The sequence below is a fragment of the Gastrolobium bilobum genome, unplaced genomic scaffold (assembly GCF_033153095.1).
Source record: "Gastrolobium bilobum isolate Gb01-03AN ecotype WA unplaced genomic scaffold, APGP_CSIRO_Gbil_v1 utg5429, whole genome shotgun sequence".
Taxonomy (NCBI): domain Eukaryota; kingdom Viridiplantae; phylum Streptophyta; class Magnoliopsida; order Fabales; family Fabaceae; genus Gastrolobium; species Gastrolobium bilobum.
Window position 1 is genome coordinate 101,714 of NW_026898384.1, and position 22,456 is coordinate 124,169.

General features: G+C 35.8%; 1 protein-coding gene across 2 annotated transcripts in view; it reads right to left on the reverse strand.

Moving 5' to 3' along the window:
• Nucleotides 1-8,335: 8,335 nt before the first annotated feature.
• The window catches only part of LOC133315539 (probable helicase MAGATAMA 3), a 32,336-nt gene continuing 18,215 nt past the window's right edge, over nucleotides 8,336-22,456 (reverse strand). For both annotated transcript variants that reach the window (XM_061517180.1, XM_061517179.1), the window contains exons 12-20: nucleotides 16,296-16,409; nucleotides 16,118-16,210; nucleotides 14,590-14,643; nucleotides 13,464-13,522; nucleotides 13,278-13,362; nucleotides 10,757-11,125; nucleotides 9,249-9,371; nucleotides 9,070-9,156; nucleotides 8,336-8,881 (exon numbers count right to left, since the gene is read on the reverse strand). In XM_061517180.1, coding sequence (XP_061373164.1) covers nucleotides 8,666-8,881; nucleotides 9,070-9,156; nucleotides 9,249-9,371; nucleotides 10,757-11,125; nucleotides 13,278-13,362; nucleotides 13,464-13,522; nucleotides 14,590-14,643; nucleotides 16,118-16,210; nucleotides 16,296-16,409 — 1,200 coding nt within the window. In that variant the 3' untranslated portion in view covers nucleotides 8,336-8,665. The remainder of the gene's footprint in view (nucleotides 8,882-9,069; nucleotides 9,157-9,248; nucleotides 9,372-10,756; nucleotides 11,126-13,277; nucleotides 13,363-13,463; nucleotides 13,523-14,589; nucleotides 14,644-16,117; nucleotides 16,211-16,295; nucleotides 16,410-22,456) is intronic.

Genomic DNA, 22,456 nt, shown 5'->3' on the forward strand with positions numbered 1-22,456 from the left:
CCTTGAGGACCCCTTGTCTTATTGAGATTTCTGTTTAGAGATCTCACCTCATGTTTGGGGCGCTTATTTCAGGTTCAAGTAACTTGGGGGCTGATGCCTCTGGCGGCAGGAGGCCGGAGCTTAGTTGATTTATATATGTTGTATGCTGACATGACTGGATATTGAATGTTGTTTATGTTTTCTGTCATTATATGAGTATTGAGCTGAGACTCTTTATGGGCTTTGTTGCCTTATTTGGTGAGCAGGGGGTTTGTCCATACCACATTGATGATTAGTATGTTATTGTTGAGTTGTATAAACTATCAGGGTTTGTCCGGTCTACGTGTTGTAGTTCCGTGACTAGAGACACATTGATGTCATATATATTTATAAGGTATTTCAGTTAGCTGTCTATTTGCAATTTACATACAGGCGATGTTTTGAAATGATTAAGTAATCAAGTTGGTAATTGATAATGACGTCATAATTGAACAGAAAAAGATATTCCGCAAATTTTAATTAAGCGTGGCTTAATATGATGACATGTTAACAAACTGGGTTAACACAGGGTGTTACAAGAAACAAGAGAGATTTTGGTGTAAAAAATGGGTATAGGTGAAATGAGACCAAGACATGTAAATATAGGATTTCTGGCATGATTTAATCGATCAAGAATGAGATTTAATCGATTAAATCATGGGACAACGTTTTATGCATTTTTTATCGTTTAAGCGATTAAATTACGAGCTTAATCGATTAAAAAAGGACAAGTTGGTGATAGTTTTGGGTAAGGGACAAAAGAGTCAAAACGCCATGAATTCTCTGATATTTTATTTTAACATAACTAGGTCATATGAATATCAATTATTCAATGATAAATCAAAAGTCAACAATTAATTTCTTTTTAACTTTTTAAATTTTATCAACAAAATTATGACCATTGATCTGTATTGAGATTCATCACATGACAGAATTATGTTAAAATTAGAGTTGAGAGAATCAATTACCATAAGACTTATCTCTGTGTGCAATTATAATTATTTATTATTAGATAAATAATATTTTTTAAACATTCTAAACTACTGGATTTAAATTTGGAGGATTCAGACAATGTGAATCCATATTTTAATATAACTTTATCTCTTTTATGTTATTTAAATGTTAATAAAAGTGAATTTTTAAATATTAGATATAATATATATATATATATTAACTTGATAGTTAATTTTATTGTAAATATCATAAAAAAATGAATAAAATTCAATTATAAGTAAAGAAGAAAATATCTTTCACTTAAAATCGTTCAAAACAATAATTAAAAGTAAAGAGATTATTATTGAATTGTTAAAATATATACACATTATATATATTCTATAGAGTTGTATATGTAAAGTATATTTTTATTAATATATTATGTTTATATACAATTTATTTTATATTTGTATATATATATATATATATATATATAAATATATATATATATATATATATATATTATATGAGATAGAATCATTTGACATTAGTCTCAAAAGAAAATTTCTTACACTTCATTTGAATTATTGATTTTCGTCGATCTAATGGTTGTAATTTATTGGGTTACATGCATTAATTAATTACTAATTCTCAATAAATTACCATCATGAGATTGACGAAAATGAACGGTTCAAATGGGGTGTCAAAGGATCTCGTTGGCCCATTATATTATATTATATTATATTATATTATATTATATTATATTATATTATATATGTTCATTATTTTTAAATAATATAAATTTTGGTAAAGAAAAAAATTTGGCTCACAGATGAGCTCCAGCCCAACTCGCTAAATCATAGAGCTTACGAGTTAGGGTTAGCAAAGACCCTATCAATCAAATGATGGTAGCTCAGTTGGCGTATGAGAACTGAGCAGGTGAGGTGAGAGTATGTGTTCAATCTTCCTCAATACCATCTTTGAGAGGGGTTTAATACTTTAATCTTAAATTTGCCCCGAACAGAATCGCCTCCCGTAAAAGATATCTGTGATTTATTAAAAAAAAAAACCTACCATAAAAAAAGCTTAGTGGATTAGAGGCAAATATAGAATTTATGGGTTGACACACGACTTTTAGCCCATTTTGACATCTTTAACTATTTCAATAAAAAAAATTAATCTTTTTCTTTCTTATCTATAAAGGGTGTGCATGACAACCATTCTGTTTCCTGGCACTATTTTTGAAAAGGAACAATTCTTTTCTATTTCTGTGTGTCTTGGAATAGTTTCTGAGAAAAAAAAATGTATTTGATAACATGTTCTATTTTTATTATGAAAATGATAATTGTGTTTGATAACACAACAAATAATGTAATAACAAATAATTCCTATTATGCATAAAAAAAATTTGAATCATCACTTTCCTTTCTATATGGTGTGGTGGCGGCAGCGGCGGTGGCGGTGTGGTGGTGGTGGTAATGGTGACGATGGTGGTGGCGGCGGCATGATAATGGTACTGGTGGTGGTGGTGGTGACGACAGTGGCTGCGGTGATTGTGGTGATAATGGTGGCGAAGGTGGTAGTGGTAGTGGTGGCGATGACAGTGGTTGCAACAATGGTGGTGATGGCAGTGGCTGCAATAATGGTGGCGGTGGTGGTGGCATAGTGGTGGTGGTGGTGGTGACGACAGTCGCTACAGTGATGATGGTGGTGGTGGCGGTGGCGTGGTGATGCATGATGGTAGTGGTGATGGTTGTGACTGTGGTTGTGGCGATGGTAGTAGTGGTTGGTGACGGTGGTGGAAATGATGGCATCATGGTGGTGGTAGTGATGACGATGGTAGTGGTAAAAAAAACTTTGCGAATTAGAGGCAAATATAGAATTTATGGGTTGACGTGCAACTTTTAGCCCATTTTGATATCTTTAACTATTTCAATAAAAAAATTTAATCTTTTTCTTTCTTATCTATAAAGGGTGTGCATGACAATCATTCTGTTCACTGACAATGTTTTTGAAAAAAAAAAAACAATTCTTTTCTATTTATGTGACTTGGAACAGTTTCTGAGAAAACAAATGTATTTGATAACATGTTCTATTTTTATTCTGAGAATGAGAATTGTGTTTGATAACACAACAAATAATATAATAAAAAATAATTCTTATTAAGCATAAAAAAAAATTTGGATCATCACTTTCCTTTCCATATGGTGTGGTGGCGGCGTGGTGGTGGTAATGGTGACGTGACGATGGTGGTCGTGGTCGTGGTGGCATGGTAATGGTACTGGTGGTGGTGGTGACGACAGTGGCTACAACGATGGTGGCGGTGGTAATGGTGGCGATGGTGGTGATGGCAGTGGCTGCGACGATGGTGGCGGTGGTCATGTCGGGACGATGGTGGTGGTGAAGTTGATGATGATAGTGGTAGAGAATGATTGAGAGAAATAAGTATTTCTCTTTTTGTGTCCGGGAATAAAAAAACAGAAATTTGTTTATTCTTTTTTCTACTTCCCAACACAAAAATTAAACTGGTTCATCCCGGGAATAAAAAAATAAACCGATTTCACCAAACGAGATTTCTATCCATTTCTGTTCCTGAGAACAAAAATTAAAAAAAAATTCTAGGAAGGTTATCATGCCCTCTCAAAGTATAAAATATAACGGAAATTATACTCTCATATTACATAAGATTTATCTCTCACGTTACATTCACATACCTCTCTTTTTTTTCTTTTTCCTTTTATTAAAAATTGGTGAGCCCTACTTAATTTATCTCACAACATAAGATACGTCGCCTCAATAGCGGGCCTAGAATTTTTTTTTTAATGTCTGCACACTTAGAATAAAAGAATAAAGAAAAAAAATTAATTTTTTTAAATATATTAAAATACAAAAGAATATATATATAAAAAAAAACTTTAACTTAATATAAAAAAGTAAGCAATAGTCAACTAAACTGTTATAATAGAATATTTTGGGTCCTCAACAAAAATTACGGGTCTCAATTTAATCTCTTAGGGAAAAAAATCTACTCGTGATCCCTTAGAATTCAAAAATAGACTCAGCTAATCAAAATCATTGTCCTCTGAAATTCAAAAAGTCCCATATTAATCCCTCAAAAAGACTAACATGGGTCTATTTTGAATTTTAAAAAGATCACGAGACGACTTTTTTTAAGAGATTAAATTGGATCCTGTAATTTTTGTTGATGACCCAAGATATATTTTATTCTTTTTTTCTCCAAAAAATTAGTGTGTGCACTTGCACACACTAAAACATACACAGGTCCGCCACTGCTTCTCCTCTACAACATGAGAGAAATAAAGCCCAAAATATAAACAACAATGCTAAAAGTTTTTTTTTTTTTCGGAAGCTAATTCTATTCATCCATTAATTGTATCTAAAGAAAAAACATCACTTTCTCTTACGCGGAAAGCTCTATGAGAAAGAACAGAGGACAAATGACCACAAAAGAAAATGATTCTTGATATTATTCTCAATGATACATTTGTCCTACATACCTTCCTATTTATAATATGTATCAGCCCTATGTACTGTTATAACTTATAACAACTTTCATATACTGTTACAACTAAATCACTTTTCCTAATTTCCTCATGACTCTATCACTTTTTCCTTCCCCACGTCATTCTCAAAAGAAGAGAATGACTTTTCCTCACCTTTGCACATTTTATATTATATTTCAAACAATTGATTCAATTCTTACTCTCGAAGAGAGTTCACAATCTATATACAATTTATGCCAACTATGTGTTAAAAACGTTATTTATTAAAAAAGGGAAAAAAAAAAAAGGAGAGAGTTAGAGGAAGCTTTTTTATCCTTTTCACTTTACGTGCAGTAAGGACTCTGCTTCTTTTGAAAACTATGTGCATGAATGGAACTCCACATGCTGCTCCTCCTCTTTGGTTTATTTTTTGGAACAATTATTGGGAGCTACTTTTGCCTATGCACCATTGCCCATTGGATGCTCGTGGTCTCATACAAAAACATGTGCTAATACAGAAAACAGTGATTTCAACTGCTTAACAAAATGATTGGCCTTGAATTTAGCTAGCTATTGGGTCTGAGTTCAAGACGGTCTTATTTAGAGTATATGAATTGTGTATGGTATAGAAGTTAAAAGTGCGTATGAATTAACGTGAAAGTATTTTTGTTGATTTAAAAAGATTTATAGTAAATGAACGTATTTACGTTTTAAAAAGAATAAATTTCGTTTGGATGGCAAAGTAAAATTATTTTTTGAATTCATGATAATAATGATTTTTAATTTTTTCTTACTAATAAAAAACCTAAGTGCATTGATTGAATAGTGTTAAATATATTTTTGTAAAATATTTCCACATTTAAAAAAGGGAAAAATGTTTCTTAACTTATCTGCATTTATTCCCAAAACGACGTCGTTTTAGTATTGAAATCTTAAAAAGTTATAAATATAAAGACTATTATAACTCTGAAATAAATTAAAATTACAAAAATACCATGATTTTTGCCCCAAAACGACGTCGTATTGACTTACTGGAGATAATTTATTTGCAATAACTGCAGAAAAAGCGACCCTTTTAAAAAAATACATTTTATATTTTTTTTATTTAATATTTTTATTTTAAATTCATTTTCAATTGTGAATCATTTTAAATTCTTTAACAAATGTTATTGTGACACTCGTTGGCAAAAAAATTCTTTAAAAAAAAATTGTGTCATACACCTAGATATACTATATGAGATAAGATGTTGTAACAACCAAATAGTGTTACCATCAATGTTACTACCAATCAATTTCACCGTTAGATCGATTATGTTGATCTAACAGTTATATTTATTTTCATCTTTGTATGATTATGATTCCCCATATTTAAAATGAAATCATTGAATATCGAAAATCATAACCATACAAAGGTGAAAATAAATATAAAGTATTAAATATGAAAAATCATAACATACAAAGATAAAAATAAATATAACCATTGGATCAACATAATCAATCTAACGGTAAAATTTATTGGTAATAACATTGATAGCAACACCCATTGTTTGTTACAATATCATTCCCCGTATTATATTTACCACAAAAGTGAAAAAATTGATTTTGAACTGTGTTATAAAGAAAAAGTATTTTCTTCCTCAATGAAACGGTTGAGTAGCAACAATTTCCCTTAAAATTTCATAAAGAGAGAAATCATATACTTACGATAACTATTGAAAATAACTAACTTATTTTGATAAGAGGAGAGAAATCATATGCTTATGATTAAGGGTGATAGTTTTAAAGAGTACTCGTACTCGTTGGCATAACACGCACATTATACAAAAAAAAAAAAAAATTGTGTTCAGATTGATCCGTTTTAAAATTCGTGTTGTGTTTGTATTGGGAAAAACTGATATGAAAAAATTTATGTCATGTTACATATCAATCCACAAACACAAAATTGATCGGTGTTAATTTTTTTACATGTTAACCTTGTCGTGTCTTATTCGTGTCGTGTTAACCTGTAAAGCAAGTCAGGCGCGTGTTCATGTTGAAAGCTTTGACTTTTTTTCAAATTCATATTATTTATGTTAAATATATTCATGTTCGTATCAAATTCATAGCGTATCATGTCAAACCGAATTGACATACTTATTTACAATAACTACTTTATCAAATAGTAATTTAAATAGTTAAAAATAACTAATTAATTTTTTATTGGATGAGAGAAATCGTACGGTTACGATAGCTATTGAAACTTCTTTATGTAGCTAGTATTAAGGGACAAGTTACATATCTTATGGTGAATTATTGAATGTCCATATCAAAAAGTAAGGATGTTGCTATTTGCATACTTTTCCTTTATCATCCACTTTAACACCTCTTTGATTATAAGTAGTAGCTATCGTCAAAATGATGCTAGTTGAATAAACTTTAAAAGATGGAGGCACAAAAGTAATGCGAAGAAATGTGCAAAAGTGGGGGGAGGTAATGCAAGGAACATGAATAGAATACTTTTACCCAAAACAAAGATTGAGACGTGTTTCGCACCTAAAGAAATAAAATAAAAAAATGTTGAGAGGAAATGGTGATTGAACCTTGTAATTAATTTTAGACTAGTCTTTCAAATAGGGAAAAAGTATGCGACACCTGGTATCATATAAACCTGTTCCCACACATGCCAATATGTATGGATTTAAGTGATAATCACTTTGTTCCCTTTTGCTGAGTATAACTTATACTTTACATTCGTATGACAACACACACACAAAAACAAGCCACGATGGCCCGCTACTTTGTTGGGCCTTGAGTTTATTTTATTTTTATCTTTTTAAATAATTTGAATTTAGGCTCATGAATAATTATTATTGCTTAGGATTCCTAAATCTATTTATATTCCTATTGTAAACAAAATGCTTTATCACCAGTGCTGTAAGGAAAATATAATTAAACATTGCTGAAAATAGCCCACTTTAGGTGAACTGAGGAAAATCTGTGTCTCAATTATTTCTTCACTTCTCTCTTTTCTATTTGCACATGTGTAATTGTAAAGAACCTTGGGATACACCATCCCAAAAGCTAGCTCAAAGGGTGGTATAAAGGCCATATTAGTTGCACATCCAATCAATGTGGGACTATATATCTCAACACGCCCCCTCACGCAAGAGCTTTTTTAGGCTAGAAGCGTGGAAATTGCACAGGCCCATTTTTGGTTTACCTTTTTGTGCTTTTTTTTTATTTTAATTCCACTTTTCAAAGCGGGGGACGGTGAGGCTCTGATACCATGTAAAGAACCTTGGGATACACCACCCCAAAAGCTAGCTCAAAGGGTGGTATAAAGGCCATATTAGTTGCCCATCCAATCAATGTGGGAATATATATCTCAACATTAATTATTGGGTGACAACACCCTTAACCAAATTTCTAAAATGTAAGACCCAGAAATAAAGAAAATAGTCTTAGAGAATCATTCCATGTAACTAGATAAATCAAGTAATCAATAAACTGATATATATATATATATATATATATATATATATGTGTAAAACTAATCTTATGTTGCATAAGATAGTGTACCTCATGTTTTGAAACAAAATCAAGGTGAGTTCCATTTTCATTATTTTTCTGTTTTATTTTTTAGTGGGTCCCACCTTGATTTTGTTTCACGACATGAGATACACTATCTTATGCAACATAAGATTAGTTTTACCCTAATTTCTGTTCTTTTTACTGAATCACATGAAATTTTACTCAACTCCGTGTACAAAATACCTATTATAATATAAAAAGAGAGGAATAAATAGAATTTGATACTCAAATTGGAATTTGCACCAAAACAAACAGAGAGAACCTATATATATATATATATATATACATGGAAAGAGATCATTTGACTCTAGAGTAAGACTTATAAGTATTACACCAATGCAAGAATAAAAAGTATTACACCAAATTTTGGTCATTAATTTGAAACCCACTTTTAACAAAATTTTATTGTACAAAATCAAAATTAAAATCAAGTTTGAAAAGGATCACCTAAGACGCTTAGAAGCAGGGGATGGGAAGCTACTTACAATACTCTTTTTCTGCATTAAAGATGACATACTATCATTTGTTTCTCCGTATTCAAACTTGCTGCGGGATATGATTTTCCTTGTCCTTCTCATAACATGAAAAATATCATAAATAGCACTTGTCTGCTCAACTATACAACTATCTAGCAACTAACCTTAATCATCATCGTAACCTGCATCATCCATGTCAGCATCACCATCTCCATACTCATGGTCCTCAGGTTGCACTTGATCATCTGCTGCAGCGTTGTTAAGCGGTGCATCATTCTCTACCGCATCAGCGGGTACCGTCCCCTGCGATGGTTCATCCTTCTTTGCTTGCATGGATGTCAGACTTTCATCACTGAAGAATGAGGAATACGGTTTGGAAACCTGCAGATGGAAATTGTTTATGAGACACAAAAAATTTGGGTCCATAATTATTTAGGAATGTATTATACATAGGAAAAAGTACTAATGCAAATTCTGATCAGTTAGGCTCAATTAAAATTATCATTTTAATGGATCTGATTTCACTGCATTGCTAATAGTAGATATATAAGACTTTTCAGAGCATTTACTTTGAATAAACAGTCCCTCTTCTCAGCACTTTCCACCAGCTTGTTCCATTGTTCACTCCTCCTCAATGTTGAGGCAGATCCAACCACCTATATAAACAACAAAAATGCATCACATTAAAGGCATATGCACCACATGAAATTGTTGAAAGCTTTACGTTAACCCCAAATGGTTACAGTACCAACACTGCAGATTTTGCTCTAGTGATCCCAACATTCATTCTTCTGATGTCCTCCACAAACCCTATACCTCTATCTTTACTTGCCCTGACACAAGAAAATATTGCAATGTCCTTTTCACGTCCCTGAAAGAGACGAGAGAGTATTTTTCAATATGCCAACCATGTAATAAGCAAATTAGACAGAGAAGAAACCCAAGTCACATGGCAATCATTTAAATAAAAACTCATTGAAATGAAAGAAATATTAATAAAATATACAATTCAATTGGCCATGAATTATTCCTCCAATTTCCGAAGTTATTCTAATTTAATCTTGTGAAAACTTTGCAATAAGGGTGGTACAGTGCAACAGTTCATGTGGATGTATATTAATCCCTTAGAGAGAAGTGCTTGAAATGAATGCCTGTAGCATTGTCTAAGTACACCCTGTGAAAAAGGTTAGATATTTTCTTTTCTTGTTGACATTGTCGAAACAGCAGACAGAAATTGCTTTCAAATGGAAAGCAAAAGATACACACAAATTGGAGAAGCTACACGTCTTCGTAAATGAATTGCATAATGGAAATAATCATAAATTAAGTTACTTAAAACCACTCCCCGTTAAACCCGACTAGCGAGTGTGGGGCGGAGAAAATCCTTGTACGCAGCCTTACCCTTGCATAATTGCAAAGAAACTGTTTTCTGGATTCACGACTTCCAATCGACATCACAAAATTTATGGCTATTCACACTATAAATCTGAATCTCCCATCCTTTATATTTCCATACCACTTTCCGCCTATCAAAGTGTCCACTGCCTGTGGCCTGGAGGCACAATACATCACTGTCATGGGTAGTGGTTCCAACAATTCAGCAACGGTAGTACTGACGGAGGAAAAGTTAAGATCTCCGATAGCAACCTTGAGGTGTCATATACACAAGAAGACCTTGATTTCTCTTCCACTATACCCACCAAAGGTGCAAGCGGAGGCTCAAAACCTTGCACCCTCACTTTGAAATACAGTCGATCTCTCAAACCTCCTGATGTTCATGGTGAGTCACAGTTGATTTTATTCAAAATTCCTTGCTAATATTATTTTGGGACATAGAAGTCAAGCTTGTTGAAGATCGGAATCTTTGATGAGTTCAGACAGCATTGACAGTAAAACAGAGGAAGACAGTGAAGGTATGGAAAAGAGGAAAAGAGAAATGACAAGTTGAATGTTGCCATGGTAGAAAATCCTTCACAATATTCACAACCAGTGATTTAAAGCCTTCTATCTCATGGCCATAAAAAAAAGAGAGCCTTCTATGTTACAATTAATATAAAGCAATTTCAGCTGTTGCAGTGGAGCACCGTGGGTGCACCAGAGTTAGTCTTGCAGTTATACTTGATGTCAAATTTATTGTGCTCAAGTTAGTCAACAATCAGAAGCATATTCCAGTTTTCGCATTATTGATTATTTGATCAATGCTAAAAGCAAAATGACAATAAAGGATATCATATGACTAACATTTAGCTAGTTTACCTGACAACCATCAACAGTACATATATCCACTTTTTTCTCTGCTGACACTCCGAAAGTTTCTTCAAAACGTTTTTGGAACAGCTTGACTTGTTGACTATAGGGTGATATAATTGCAACTTGGTTACCTGACTCCAATGTTGGATAAAGCGTTACAAGTTTTTGATACAAGAATAGGACAAAATCAACTTCCTCAACATTTATCCATGAACCACTCCCAGATGGCCGAGCCTCTCTTCCCTCATGTATGTCAAAGAAGCAGAATGGACCAAAGCAGCGGTACTCATGCCATGCACGCCCTGTTCGTAATTTGATGTCATCCCCATCTTCCAATGAATCCCCATAAAACTCCCTAGAGGGAAAGCTTCTTATCTGTTTGATCATAATATCAACAAAACCCACTCAGAAAGTGTCAGCAAATTTCAATAGATGGACAGAACACAGAAAGCAGATAAAAGTAACAGAAGGAAGGAACATGAGAATGAATATTCTTCAAAGAAAAATAATAGCAAAAGAATGAAATCTTAGATGCTCAAGGTCCACATCCTAATGAGATTTGTATGATCCCCACTTTTTGCCTTGATGCAACGCAACAATACTATGTTTTACAAGTTACCATTCTCTTCTTGGTTATATGATGCAACCAAATGCTACAAAAAATACATAAGGAACCCTAGACGTCAAGCTTGAAATTTTCTTCAAAGAAAAAATAAAAGGACTAAATCTAAGATACTCAAGGTCCACATCCTAATGAAATTGGTACACTCCCCATTTGGCCTTGATGCAGCACAAGAAGACCCCGTTTTACACGTTGCTATTCTCTTCTTCATTATGTGATGCAATCAAATCCTAGGCAAAATACCTAAGGAACCATAGATGTGAAGCTTGGAATATTTCTCTATACATTCCATTTGTAATATGTATGTTAAATACATATTACATAAAATCATTTTGTGGGTCTTCACCTAATAGCATAAGCTTTTGGAAGAGCCTCTATTACCAAGTGATCTAGAATTTGATCCTTGTTGCCCCCATTTTTCTAATAAAAGTTAAATTTCAGCACAAGGCAAGTGGGTCTATCATTATCCACGCTTCAAGTTCAAAGGACTCTTGCGTAAGGTGGCGTATTAGAGATATAATATAAAACTATTTATGTGCCTTCACCGAACAGCTTAAATTTTTGGGAGAGTTGATTCATGGCAACGTATTCTTCAATTTATAACATTCTCTCCATCTTATTACATGGCCTTTGACTAGTTTATTGACTACACATCATTAAAATTCATTCCTTCAAAACCAGCATTCAGTTTTACTCAACTTTTCCTAAGACCCATCAAACTATAGACCTAATTTATAAATACCACTCACAGCAACCGAGTCAATTTGGCCCTTGTATTCCCCCTCTATTACTAGCAAACTACTTTTACCCAGATAGATCCTTCAACGTACCTTCAATCTGTCTAGTTTCCTGACCTTAATTCATCCAAAAACCCCATTTCCAGCATAGTGATCTAAATATGAATTACAGCCACCTTCCTTGATAATAATACAACTTTCATTTTCTCTTACTGTCCTATGTCACCAAGTCTCATATCACAAGACACAACTCGGCAACAATGACCAACCCGAGTATTTTAGGCTATGGCATGGTGCCAGCATTCTTCATTCAAATGCTTGGTTCATCAGGTATTTAAGTTTAAGCCACAGCAATTTTCAATTCCAAAGGTGGGTAGCTCTCACTAAAACCAAATTTGATGCAGACAGAAAGATAACACATCAGTTTAGCTGATTTGTGTACCAAACATGCACACAGAGAGAGGAGAGGGACCCACAAATCATAGCCATACAGTTCGTTAGGATCTTAATTATATGCTGCATATTTCAAGCGTGCAGATTAATTATTATATATTTTTTAATTCTATTAGATTAGGCCAACTATCTGCAGTGTCACAGTTACTTTGGATTGGCTTGTTTCGAAAAAAAAAAAAAAAAAAACTTTAAAACAAACAATTATTACAAAGTTGTTACTATTGAAAGGTGTAAAACAAAGGTTTTTCTGAAAATTGATACATTTGATTTACACTGATAGAGGTATTTATAAAAGAGTAAAAGAGAAAAAAATGGATAAGAATGACTCAGCAATAAGTCATCAACCATATCCTATAGAAGCAAATTCAAAATTCAAATTCCTATTAAAGGAAAAAATCAATCACTAATTAATAAGAAATAAAAGCGGAAAGATTCTAATCCTGATTTTCTACAGTTACCAAATAGTCTTCTAGAAGGCCAAAAATATATGTTTGCTATATTTATTCCAGTATCAAGGGTCTTAGTATTTGTTAGTATTAAATAGCACAGGCAGTTGAAAGACCTACCATACAAAAAAAAAAAAATTAGAAGTATCTAATTAGTTTGCAGAGGTAATTCTCTCACGTTTCAACCTCTTAATATTCATTTAGACATAGAATGACCACATATATTCAACAAATGAACTTTGCAAGATTCTGCTAAACATATTCCCAACCTCAGGATGCATTCGGTATTGGGTCTTCAACATTTTAACCGGATAACCAGCCTGCTTCAATCTTTCAAATAAACTTGTGCCATATCTTAAATTCATGAAACAAAAAGGACACAAAATTAAAGTCTTAACCAGAAGAATGGTTTGATGAATTAAAAAGATATAACTATCACCACATAAATTGTTTACCCATGATTCTTAGCAATGTCCGAAATTACAGTTGCAGGGAGTTGAGCTGGATCACCAACCTTAAAAAAATAGCAAGAAAATGTGACAGCAGTAAGCACAAGATTACACCCAAAATAATTTAAAAAAAGCTTAGTCCAGCAAATTTTGAAAAGGTTCAATATTTGATGTAAAATAATATGTTAGGCATTCCTACCTAGACCATGTGAGAAATATGAATAAGGGACAAAAGAGGGATTGGGATTGTAAAAAGATTGCCAAAAGAAAGAGGAAATTGTCAGAAGCAAAGATAAAAGGAAGGAAAAGGTAGAGGGGAGGACGTCCAGTCATTGAGTAAGTTGGCCTCTGAGCAGGAATTTTTGCACACCCTCAAAGTTCTGCAATGATCTATCTTTTGTTTTCTTGTTTTGTGAGTGATTCTTAACTCTGTAATTGTAGTTTATCCCTCTATTTCTCAGTAATAATTGACCTAGTTCCTATCATAATACTTCCATTCAGCAGGCCTCGTTTAATCAATTAGTAAATTAGCAGACATGAATTATGAATTTCATTTCTAAATTCAATTTCAAATCTTTTAGGTTAAGAGCTACGATGGATAATGAATTTTCTTTCTTAATTTCTTTACAGACGCTGTCAAAAGATATAAATTTGTACTTCATAAATAATTAGATAGTGTAAGGTATCGGAACAATCACAAGAAAATAGAACAGCTATAGGGAATTTAATTGATCTAGGCCCCTGGTATTGAACTGAAATCAGAGGAAGTGGGTACAGCAACTACACATAAACGCTAAATGGAATTACAAACAGACACCCAAACTACTCAGCTTTCGAGAGACTCTGATTCTCTCCTACTCTCTTCCAAGCTGACTACAATGAATCCCCTAATCCCCTTTTACACTCTCTCAGTGTAACTGCTTTTCCCTCTAACTCAACTCACACCGTCTGTGTTGGTTATGAGCCATGTTCCCCTGGGTGTGTGCCTACGATACACCCTAGTGATAAAGGCTTCGCAGCAGATAATTAAGATCCAAAACCGGGCATATTAAGACATAATTGCAATTTTAAATACTGAAAAACAAAAAACAGTGCAGGGCTCTATAGAGAAAGGAGCAGAAATGAAAAATACCAGGAAAACTTTTTTGCATTGATTGGCTAAGGGAACAAGAGTTGCAGGTTCCACCTGTTTGGGGGTAACGTCATATTTACACAAAATAAAATAAAAAAATCATTACATATTGATAATCATGAATATAATCATTACAATTAATAAGAAGTTAATAACACAACACAACAAAATTACTAGGAGTTGTTAGGAATAATAACATGTGATAAATGTGTAAAATATATTAGGGTATTCTATTATTCTATTATGGCTATCATTTTCGTTTTGTCTATTTTTCTTTTAATGTGGTGTCAGGAGCCTTACTTCTAAATTAGAGAGAAATCCTTGTTAGAAGATGTTAGGTCTTGGGCTTTTAAATTGAGTGGCTCTTGATGGTGTTTGGCCTCTGATGCTTGATGCGGATTGATTTGGACACTTCACAGCGGTATAAGGCTGAGGCTGCTGAATCAATAGTGGATGGGATTCAGGTAGGTGGTTTCGTTGGTGTGTAGGGTTTGTGTTTCTGGTGTTGAGCACCGTGAATTTGGTGTTTGTTTGTAGACCTTGAAGAATTACGGAGTTGATTTGAGGATTCTCTGGCCTTGGGTGGTTCATGTGTGGCTTGAACAGGTGGATTATGGCAGTGGGGTCTGTTTGGAGGTTATTATAGATGCTGAAAAAATGTGTTTAGAGTTTCTGGCTTTTTAAGGGGTTCAAGATTTCCGATGGAGGTTTTTAGGTCATGTTTTGTGTTAGAATATTGATAAGGTATCATATAATATTGTGATTATATCTCAATAGTTTAGAGTATCTTAGATGATCTCTTAGGATAGGGTTCTACATTTTCTTTATATTTCATAATTTGTTTCCTTATTTTAGGAATCTCCTAATAGTATAAATAAAGGAAATTACTATGTCTTTTGCATTACATCATAACACATCAGATCAGTGCCAATTCCATATTATTCAATCTTTATTCTCTCTTTTCTTCATTTCCAACCTAAATCATATAATTTCAGTAGTGTTTGTTAATAGTACAGCAGACAAGCTTTTGTTTGTTAATTGAGACTTTGGTTTGTTCTACTCTGGTGCATTCTGTGACCATCGGCAAGATTTTTGGCTGAGTCCTGATTCAGGGGCAGACTCCTGTTCTTCAAATTATGGTTTTGTCTTCATGTTGTTGGGTATATGGATTGAATTTTGACGGGCATTTGGCAGCACTTGGCCGGGGCAATTGTGTTTTAGTTCCTGATCTGCCTCTGTTTCGTTGTGTGTGATGTTTTGGAAGAAATATTGTTCCCGGTTTCTTTCTTTTAGTGTCATGGTTTTCTGATTGAAGACTTTGGACATTTGTGTTTCAGGATAATATGTGATAGGAAACCACCCAATTCTTATCCAAAATATGCTTCCTATCAAGGGTACTCCATCTGCATACTAAAAATAATTTGAAGAAATGCAGGAACTTCTCTGGACCAGACTTTGCCAAGTTAATTCATACTACTAGTACTCTAACATGTGATTCCATAACTACTGATGATGATTTCACACTTACAGCTTGTGCTGCTTCATCTATAATCACAACATCAAAACTGCGACTTAGTTTACTGAAAACATGTGAACCACTGAAGCTGAGAGTGGAGAAGACCTGTCAGGCACAAAGAAAATACTGAGAAAACCATATTGCTTTTTGCTTTTTCTTTTGCATTCAACATAAAGCTTGAAATATGTACTATTGTGGCCTCGTCCAAAATGGCAGCCCGGATACTGTCATCATTACTTCCTGCAGGACCACTACTCTGCTTATCAGTGGATGATTTGTTGGCATTAGCGCGTTTTTGTTTGACCTGCAAGTGAATTTTTAAGCATCAAAGTTTGACCCAAATTACATTTAAAAGCTCGACATTAATCATATAAATTGCAATATTGATTAAAGATCCTATAAATGAAGTTTCAACTTCCAATTCATTATTCAAAGTATTGTGTAACTTGGTGGATTTGAACCAAGTTCTAGAAATATGTATTATGCTCAAAATTTATTTTCTTGAAGAAAATTATTTTCATCGAGGGTCTACTAAATATCATTACCATAATCTTCAGTGGTTGGAACACGTCATAAATAAAACCAGGTTTCATGAATATGCCTTGGGCCGGAATTTACATACTAATGTGTTTTGGGTTAATAATGCAGTAAGATTAAATTACCTAATTATAAGATGTATGAAGGATGAACAAATTTAAATCATTTTGGACATCAGAGATTTTAGTCAAGAAAGCAAAAGATGTAGATAAGGTTCCAGTCCTAGTGAAGAGGGATGAAGTATAAACATCTTATGTGAGATTAGGACATAGTTATTGTAAATCTTGAGATTAAAGAATAATTGTATATTGAATAATCATAGTGTATTACAATGTACAAGAGCTCTCTATTTAAAGAGTATAAAAGACCTAATAGGTTGAGCTTATACGATGTGGGACTATATATATACTGAACTATTTTTACAACTATTCTAACACTCCCCCTCAAGCTGGAGCATATATATTGTAAGCACCCAGCTTGCCACAAATATATTCAACCCGAGGACCCCTAAGAGCTTTAGTGAAGACATCCGCGAGTTGATCATTGGAGTTGACAAATTCCGTTTTGATTTCTCCTGACTGAATCTTTTCTCGAATGAAATGACAATCGATCTTTATATGTTTGGTTCTCTCATGAAATACAGGATTAGAGGATATATGTAGTGCAGCTTGATTGTCACAAATGAGAGTCATGGGTTTCTTCTGTTCACAAAGATGGAGCTCCTGAATCAACTGCTTTAACCAGATTAGCTCGCAGGTAGCAGCTCCCATTGCACGATACTCGGCCTCTGCACTAGATCGGGCAACTACAGTTTGTTTCTTACTTTTCCAAGAAATCAGGTTTCTTCCAAAGAAAACACAATAGCCTGAAGTAGAGCACCTCGCCTATCCGAGGGTGATCCTGCCCAATCAGCATCTGAATAACCACAAATTTCTGTATTTCCCTGATTTGAATATAATAAACCTTTCCTTGGTGCTCCTTTGATGTAACGAAGAATCCTAACAGCAGCATCCCAACGAGAATCACACGGAGAATCAAGAAACTGACTAGCGACGCTAACAGCAAAAGAAATGTCCGGCCTAGTCACAGTGAGATAATTGAGCTTCCCAATCAACCTCCGATAACGTCCATGATCAGATAATGGTTCTCCTTGTCCGGGTAGTAATTTGATAGTAGGATCCATGGGAGTGTCAACTGGCTTACACGCCAACATACCAGTCTCTTCTAGGATATCCAAGGCATACTTCCTTTGACAGATAGAAATGCCCTGTCTAGATTGTGCTACCTCAATTCCCAAGAAGTAACGCAGCTTCCCGAGGTCCTTCTGAATAAATACTGTTTTAACTGACGAATTCCAGCTTGATCACTCCCAGTGAGGATGATGTCATCAACATAGACTAACAAATAGATGCACTTATCAGGAGATGTGATCCTATAAAACACAGAGTGGTCAACTTTATTGCGAATTAAGCCAAACTCCTGAACAGCAGAACTGAAGCGACTGAACCATGCCCGAGGAGACTGCTTGAGACCATATAAGGATTTGCGAAGACGACACACCTTCCCAGACTCCCCCTGAGCAACAAAACGATGGTTGCTCCATATAAACTTCTTCTTGTAAATCATCATGAAGAAAGGCATTTTTGATGTCAAGTTGAAGGAGTGGCCAGTGACGAATAGCAGCAAGAGCAAGAAATAGGCGAACTGACGCCATCTTAGCGACCGGAGAGAATGTATCGCTATAATCAAGGCCGAATATTTGAGTAAAACCCTTTGCAACTAGGCGGGCCTTGAGTCGATCAACATGGCCATCAGGTCCAACTTTCACAGTAAACACCCAGCGACAACCAACTGTAGACTTCTCTGGAGGAGCAGAAACAAGGTCCCAAGTGCCATTGGAATGAAGTGCAGTCATCTCATCAAGCATCGCTTGGCGCCACCCTGGATGGAAAAGTGCTTCACCTGTGGTCTTAGGAATAGAAATAGAAGAAAGACTAGAAACAAAGGTGAAATGAGGTGAAGAAAGACGGTCATAGCTCAAAAAAGTATAAAGAGGATAACGGTTACGAGTAGTACGTGTACCTTTTCTTTGAGCAATGGGAAGAGCCTCTGGTGAAGGATCCGGAGGGGAAGAAGCAACAGCAGTGGGCGATGAGTCAGCAAGAGTCGAGTCAACAGGAGGCACAGTTTTACGACGCTGATAGGTGAGAAGTGAACGGTCCTCAGGTATAGAAGCAATAGGTTGCTCATCTGGAATAGAAGCACCTGCAGCTGGCAAAGACAAGTCAAGAAAAGGGACAGGAAGAACATGATCAACCTGTGACAACTGAGATGGGATAGAATTAAAGGGTTGTTGATCAAGAAAAATGACATCGGCGGAAACTAAGTAACGCTTAAGATCGGGAGAATAACAACGATAACCCTTTTGAAGACGAGAATAACCAAGAAAGATACACTGAAAGGCTTTGGATGTTAAATTATCCTTACCAGGAGTGAGATCATGAACAAAACAAGTACAACCAAAGACATGTGGAGTTAGAGGATAAAGAGGAACATCTGGAAGCAATAGGTTATGAGGAATGTCATTGTTGAGCACAGATGAGGGCATGCGATTGATGAGAAAACAAGAGATGAGTACAGCATCTGCCAGAAGTGAAAGGGAACCTGCATATGAAGAAGAAGGGTACGTGCAGTTTCAATGAGATGTCTGTTTTTACGTTCAGTCACCCCATTTTGTTGTGGAGTGTGAGGACAAGTAGTTTGATGTAAAGTACCTTGTGTGGCCAAGAAATTAGAAAAATCAATGGAAACATATTCCTTAGCATTATCACTACGTAGAATACGAATAGAAACATCAAATTGAGTATGAATCTCAGTATAAAACTTTTTATAAATGGAAAATAACTCAGAACGATTTTTCATTAAATAGACCCAAGTGCAACGAGAAAAATCATCAATAAAGGTAACGAAATACCGAAAACCTAAAACAGACAAGGTACGACTTGGACCCCAGATATCTGAGTGAACAAGAGGGAAAGGGGCATCAGCTTGTTTATTGACTCGACTAGCAAAAGAGGAACGTGTATGCTTCCCTTGTTGACATGACACACAATCTAAAGACTGAAGACCGGATAAAAGAGGAACCATTTTCTGCAACTTTGAAAGACTTGGATGACCGAGGCGACTGTGGATAAGTTGTGGAGATTCTGTGAGAGAGAGTGCCACTGAAGGACGAGGCACATCCAGATAGTAAAGCCCCTGTGACTCACTACCCACTCCAATCATTTTCCCCGTACCCGGATCCTGCACAGAAACAGAATGGTTAGGGAAAGTAATGGTGCAAGTGAGGGAGTGGATCAACTTACTAATAGAAATTAAGTTATAAGGGATGCCAGGATTGTAATAAACAGATGTCAAGGCCAAGGTAGAGGTCGGACGAGCTTGTCCAATCCCACGAACTGGGGCTTTGGTTCCATCCGCAAGGGTAAAAGAAGGTAAATGGTCAGAATAAGTAAGAGATGTAAAGAGTTCCTTATTACCACAGAGATGATCGGTAGCACCTGAGTCAAATATCCAAGTGCCAAGTGATGTAGAATGAGAAACACAAGCAACGGGATTACCAGTATATGGTTGAGACTGAGGAGAAGCCTTCTTGAAAAGAGTTTAGAGTGCAGTATAGTCCGCAAGTGAGAGAGAAACTGAACCAAATGATGCATTGTCTGACTGAGCTATATTCGCAGCAAGAGAGGTAGAATCCTTCAGTTTGGAAGATGTAATGGGCCCAATATTAGTAGAGATGATTCCTGAGGAAGTTTTGACAGGAGGACAAGGAGAGTTAACCTCCGAGAGATAAAGGGACGCTGCTGCCATTTAAAGACAGAATATAAAAGCCGTAAACGAAGGCGAGAAGTTTTGTCCAAGAACGGCCGGAAAACTCCACCGGAACAGTGCACACGCGCCGGTTGAAGGTGGCGCGTGAGCACCACGCGTAGAGGAGAAGAACGGCGCGTGACTGACGCGACGGTGGTCGGACCACCACAGAACTGGTCGCCGGGATGAGATGGTCCTGATCGCAGGTAGTCTGGGCTGAAAACTCGCCGGAACAGTGCTCCGGTGGCCTGAACAGTGACGAGCGGCGGTTGTTGGCGGCGGGAAGTGGTTCTGACAGTTGAAGAAACAAGCCGGAGAGACACACGGCTTAGAGAAAAACTCGCCGGAAGAATGCACGGCAAAGTAGAAGAGAACACCTAAGCAGTGGGCTTAGGGTTTTAGCGGAAGCGGATCCCCAGAGCGAAAAAGCTCTGATACCATCTTGAGATTAAAGAATAATTGTCTATTGAATAATCATAGTGCCTTACAATGTACAAGAGCTCTCTATTTAAAGAGACTAAAAGACCTAATAGGTTGAGCTCATACGATGTGGGACTATATATATACTGAACTATTTTTACAACTATTCTAACAGTAAATACTAGAATTATTTTATTATTTTGTAATTTTGTAATAGTCAGTATTTGGGCTTAGCCCATTAAGTTTTTTATTCTCTTTAAATAGAGAACTCTTGTACGGATAAGATACAGTTTTATAATACAAAAATATTTTTCAATTTGGCATCAGAGCTGTCGATCCTGAGGGCTCTGCTTCCGCATCTATCGTCTTTAAAAAAAAAGAGGAGAATCCTTATATTTCGCCTCTCGCCGCCATTAGTCGCCGTCGAAAAATATTTCCGGGGGACCTTTTGGACCGAGAGGATCACCGTTCGACGTTCCAATCACTGTCATCGTTGAAATTCCACTGTTGACCACCGTTGACCTTCGTCTCTAGCGAGTTTTCCGGCGATCCACCCACGGCTGTGACCGCCACGACGAGGCGACCTCCTCTGTCCAAGACCCACCTTGAGATCCTGTCCGACGCTCCCTCACGCGCGTGGAAGAGACGCGTCGTTCCCAGAGCTACAATGGCGCGTGGAACACCCCCTTCACGCACGGCCAGTACAGACCAGCTCGCCTCCTCCTTCTGAGTGTGGATTTGTGATTATCTTGGGTTTTTGACTCCGTTGCAGCCTTCCCACGGTGTTTCTTCTTCTCTGTTACTGTTCCGGCCACCTTGTCACTGTTCCGGCCTCCTGGTTATTATTCCAGTGACATTGGACCTTTATCGTTTTGATCAGTCAGTTTTTTAGCAAATTTTATGTCTGACGTTGAAGATGATCCGACCAATCAGCCACATGTTACATCCTCTATGGCTTCTCTTAGTCCAAACGATCTGCCTGCTCTCCATCAGAATTATCGTCTCAATGGAAAAAATTATTTGCAGTGGTCTCAGCTGGTTCGTACAATTCTCAAAGGGCGTCGTAAGATTGCTCATCTTGAAGGACCTGTTATTGCCAAAACAGATCCAAAATTTGTTGATTGGGATGATGAAGACTCTCTTATTATGACATGGCTATGGAATTCTATGACTCCTGAGGTTAGTCAACATTGCATGTTCTTACCTACTGCTCTTGAGATCTGGAATGTTCTTCATCAGACCTATTCAATGAAACAAGATGCTGCCACTTGCTATGATCTGAGGAATAAGATTTTTTCTATCAGGCAAGGCTCTTTATATGTAACAGAGTATTATGGAAATCTGAATGGATTATGGACTGAGTTAGATCAGTATGAGAGTTTGAAGATGGAGTGCAGCAAGGATGCAGCCACTCTGGCTTCCTCTGTTGAACGAAATCGGATTTTTGACTTTCTTTGTGGCCTCAATTCAGAATATGACTCTATTCGGGTTCAAATCCATGGTAAGGAAAAATTACCTTCTCTT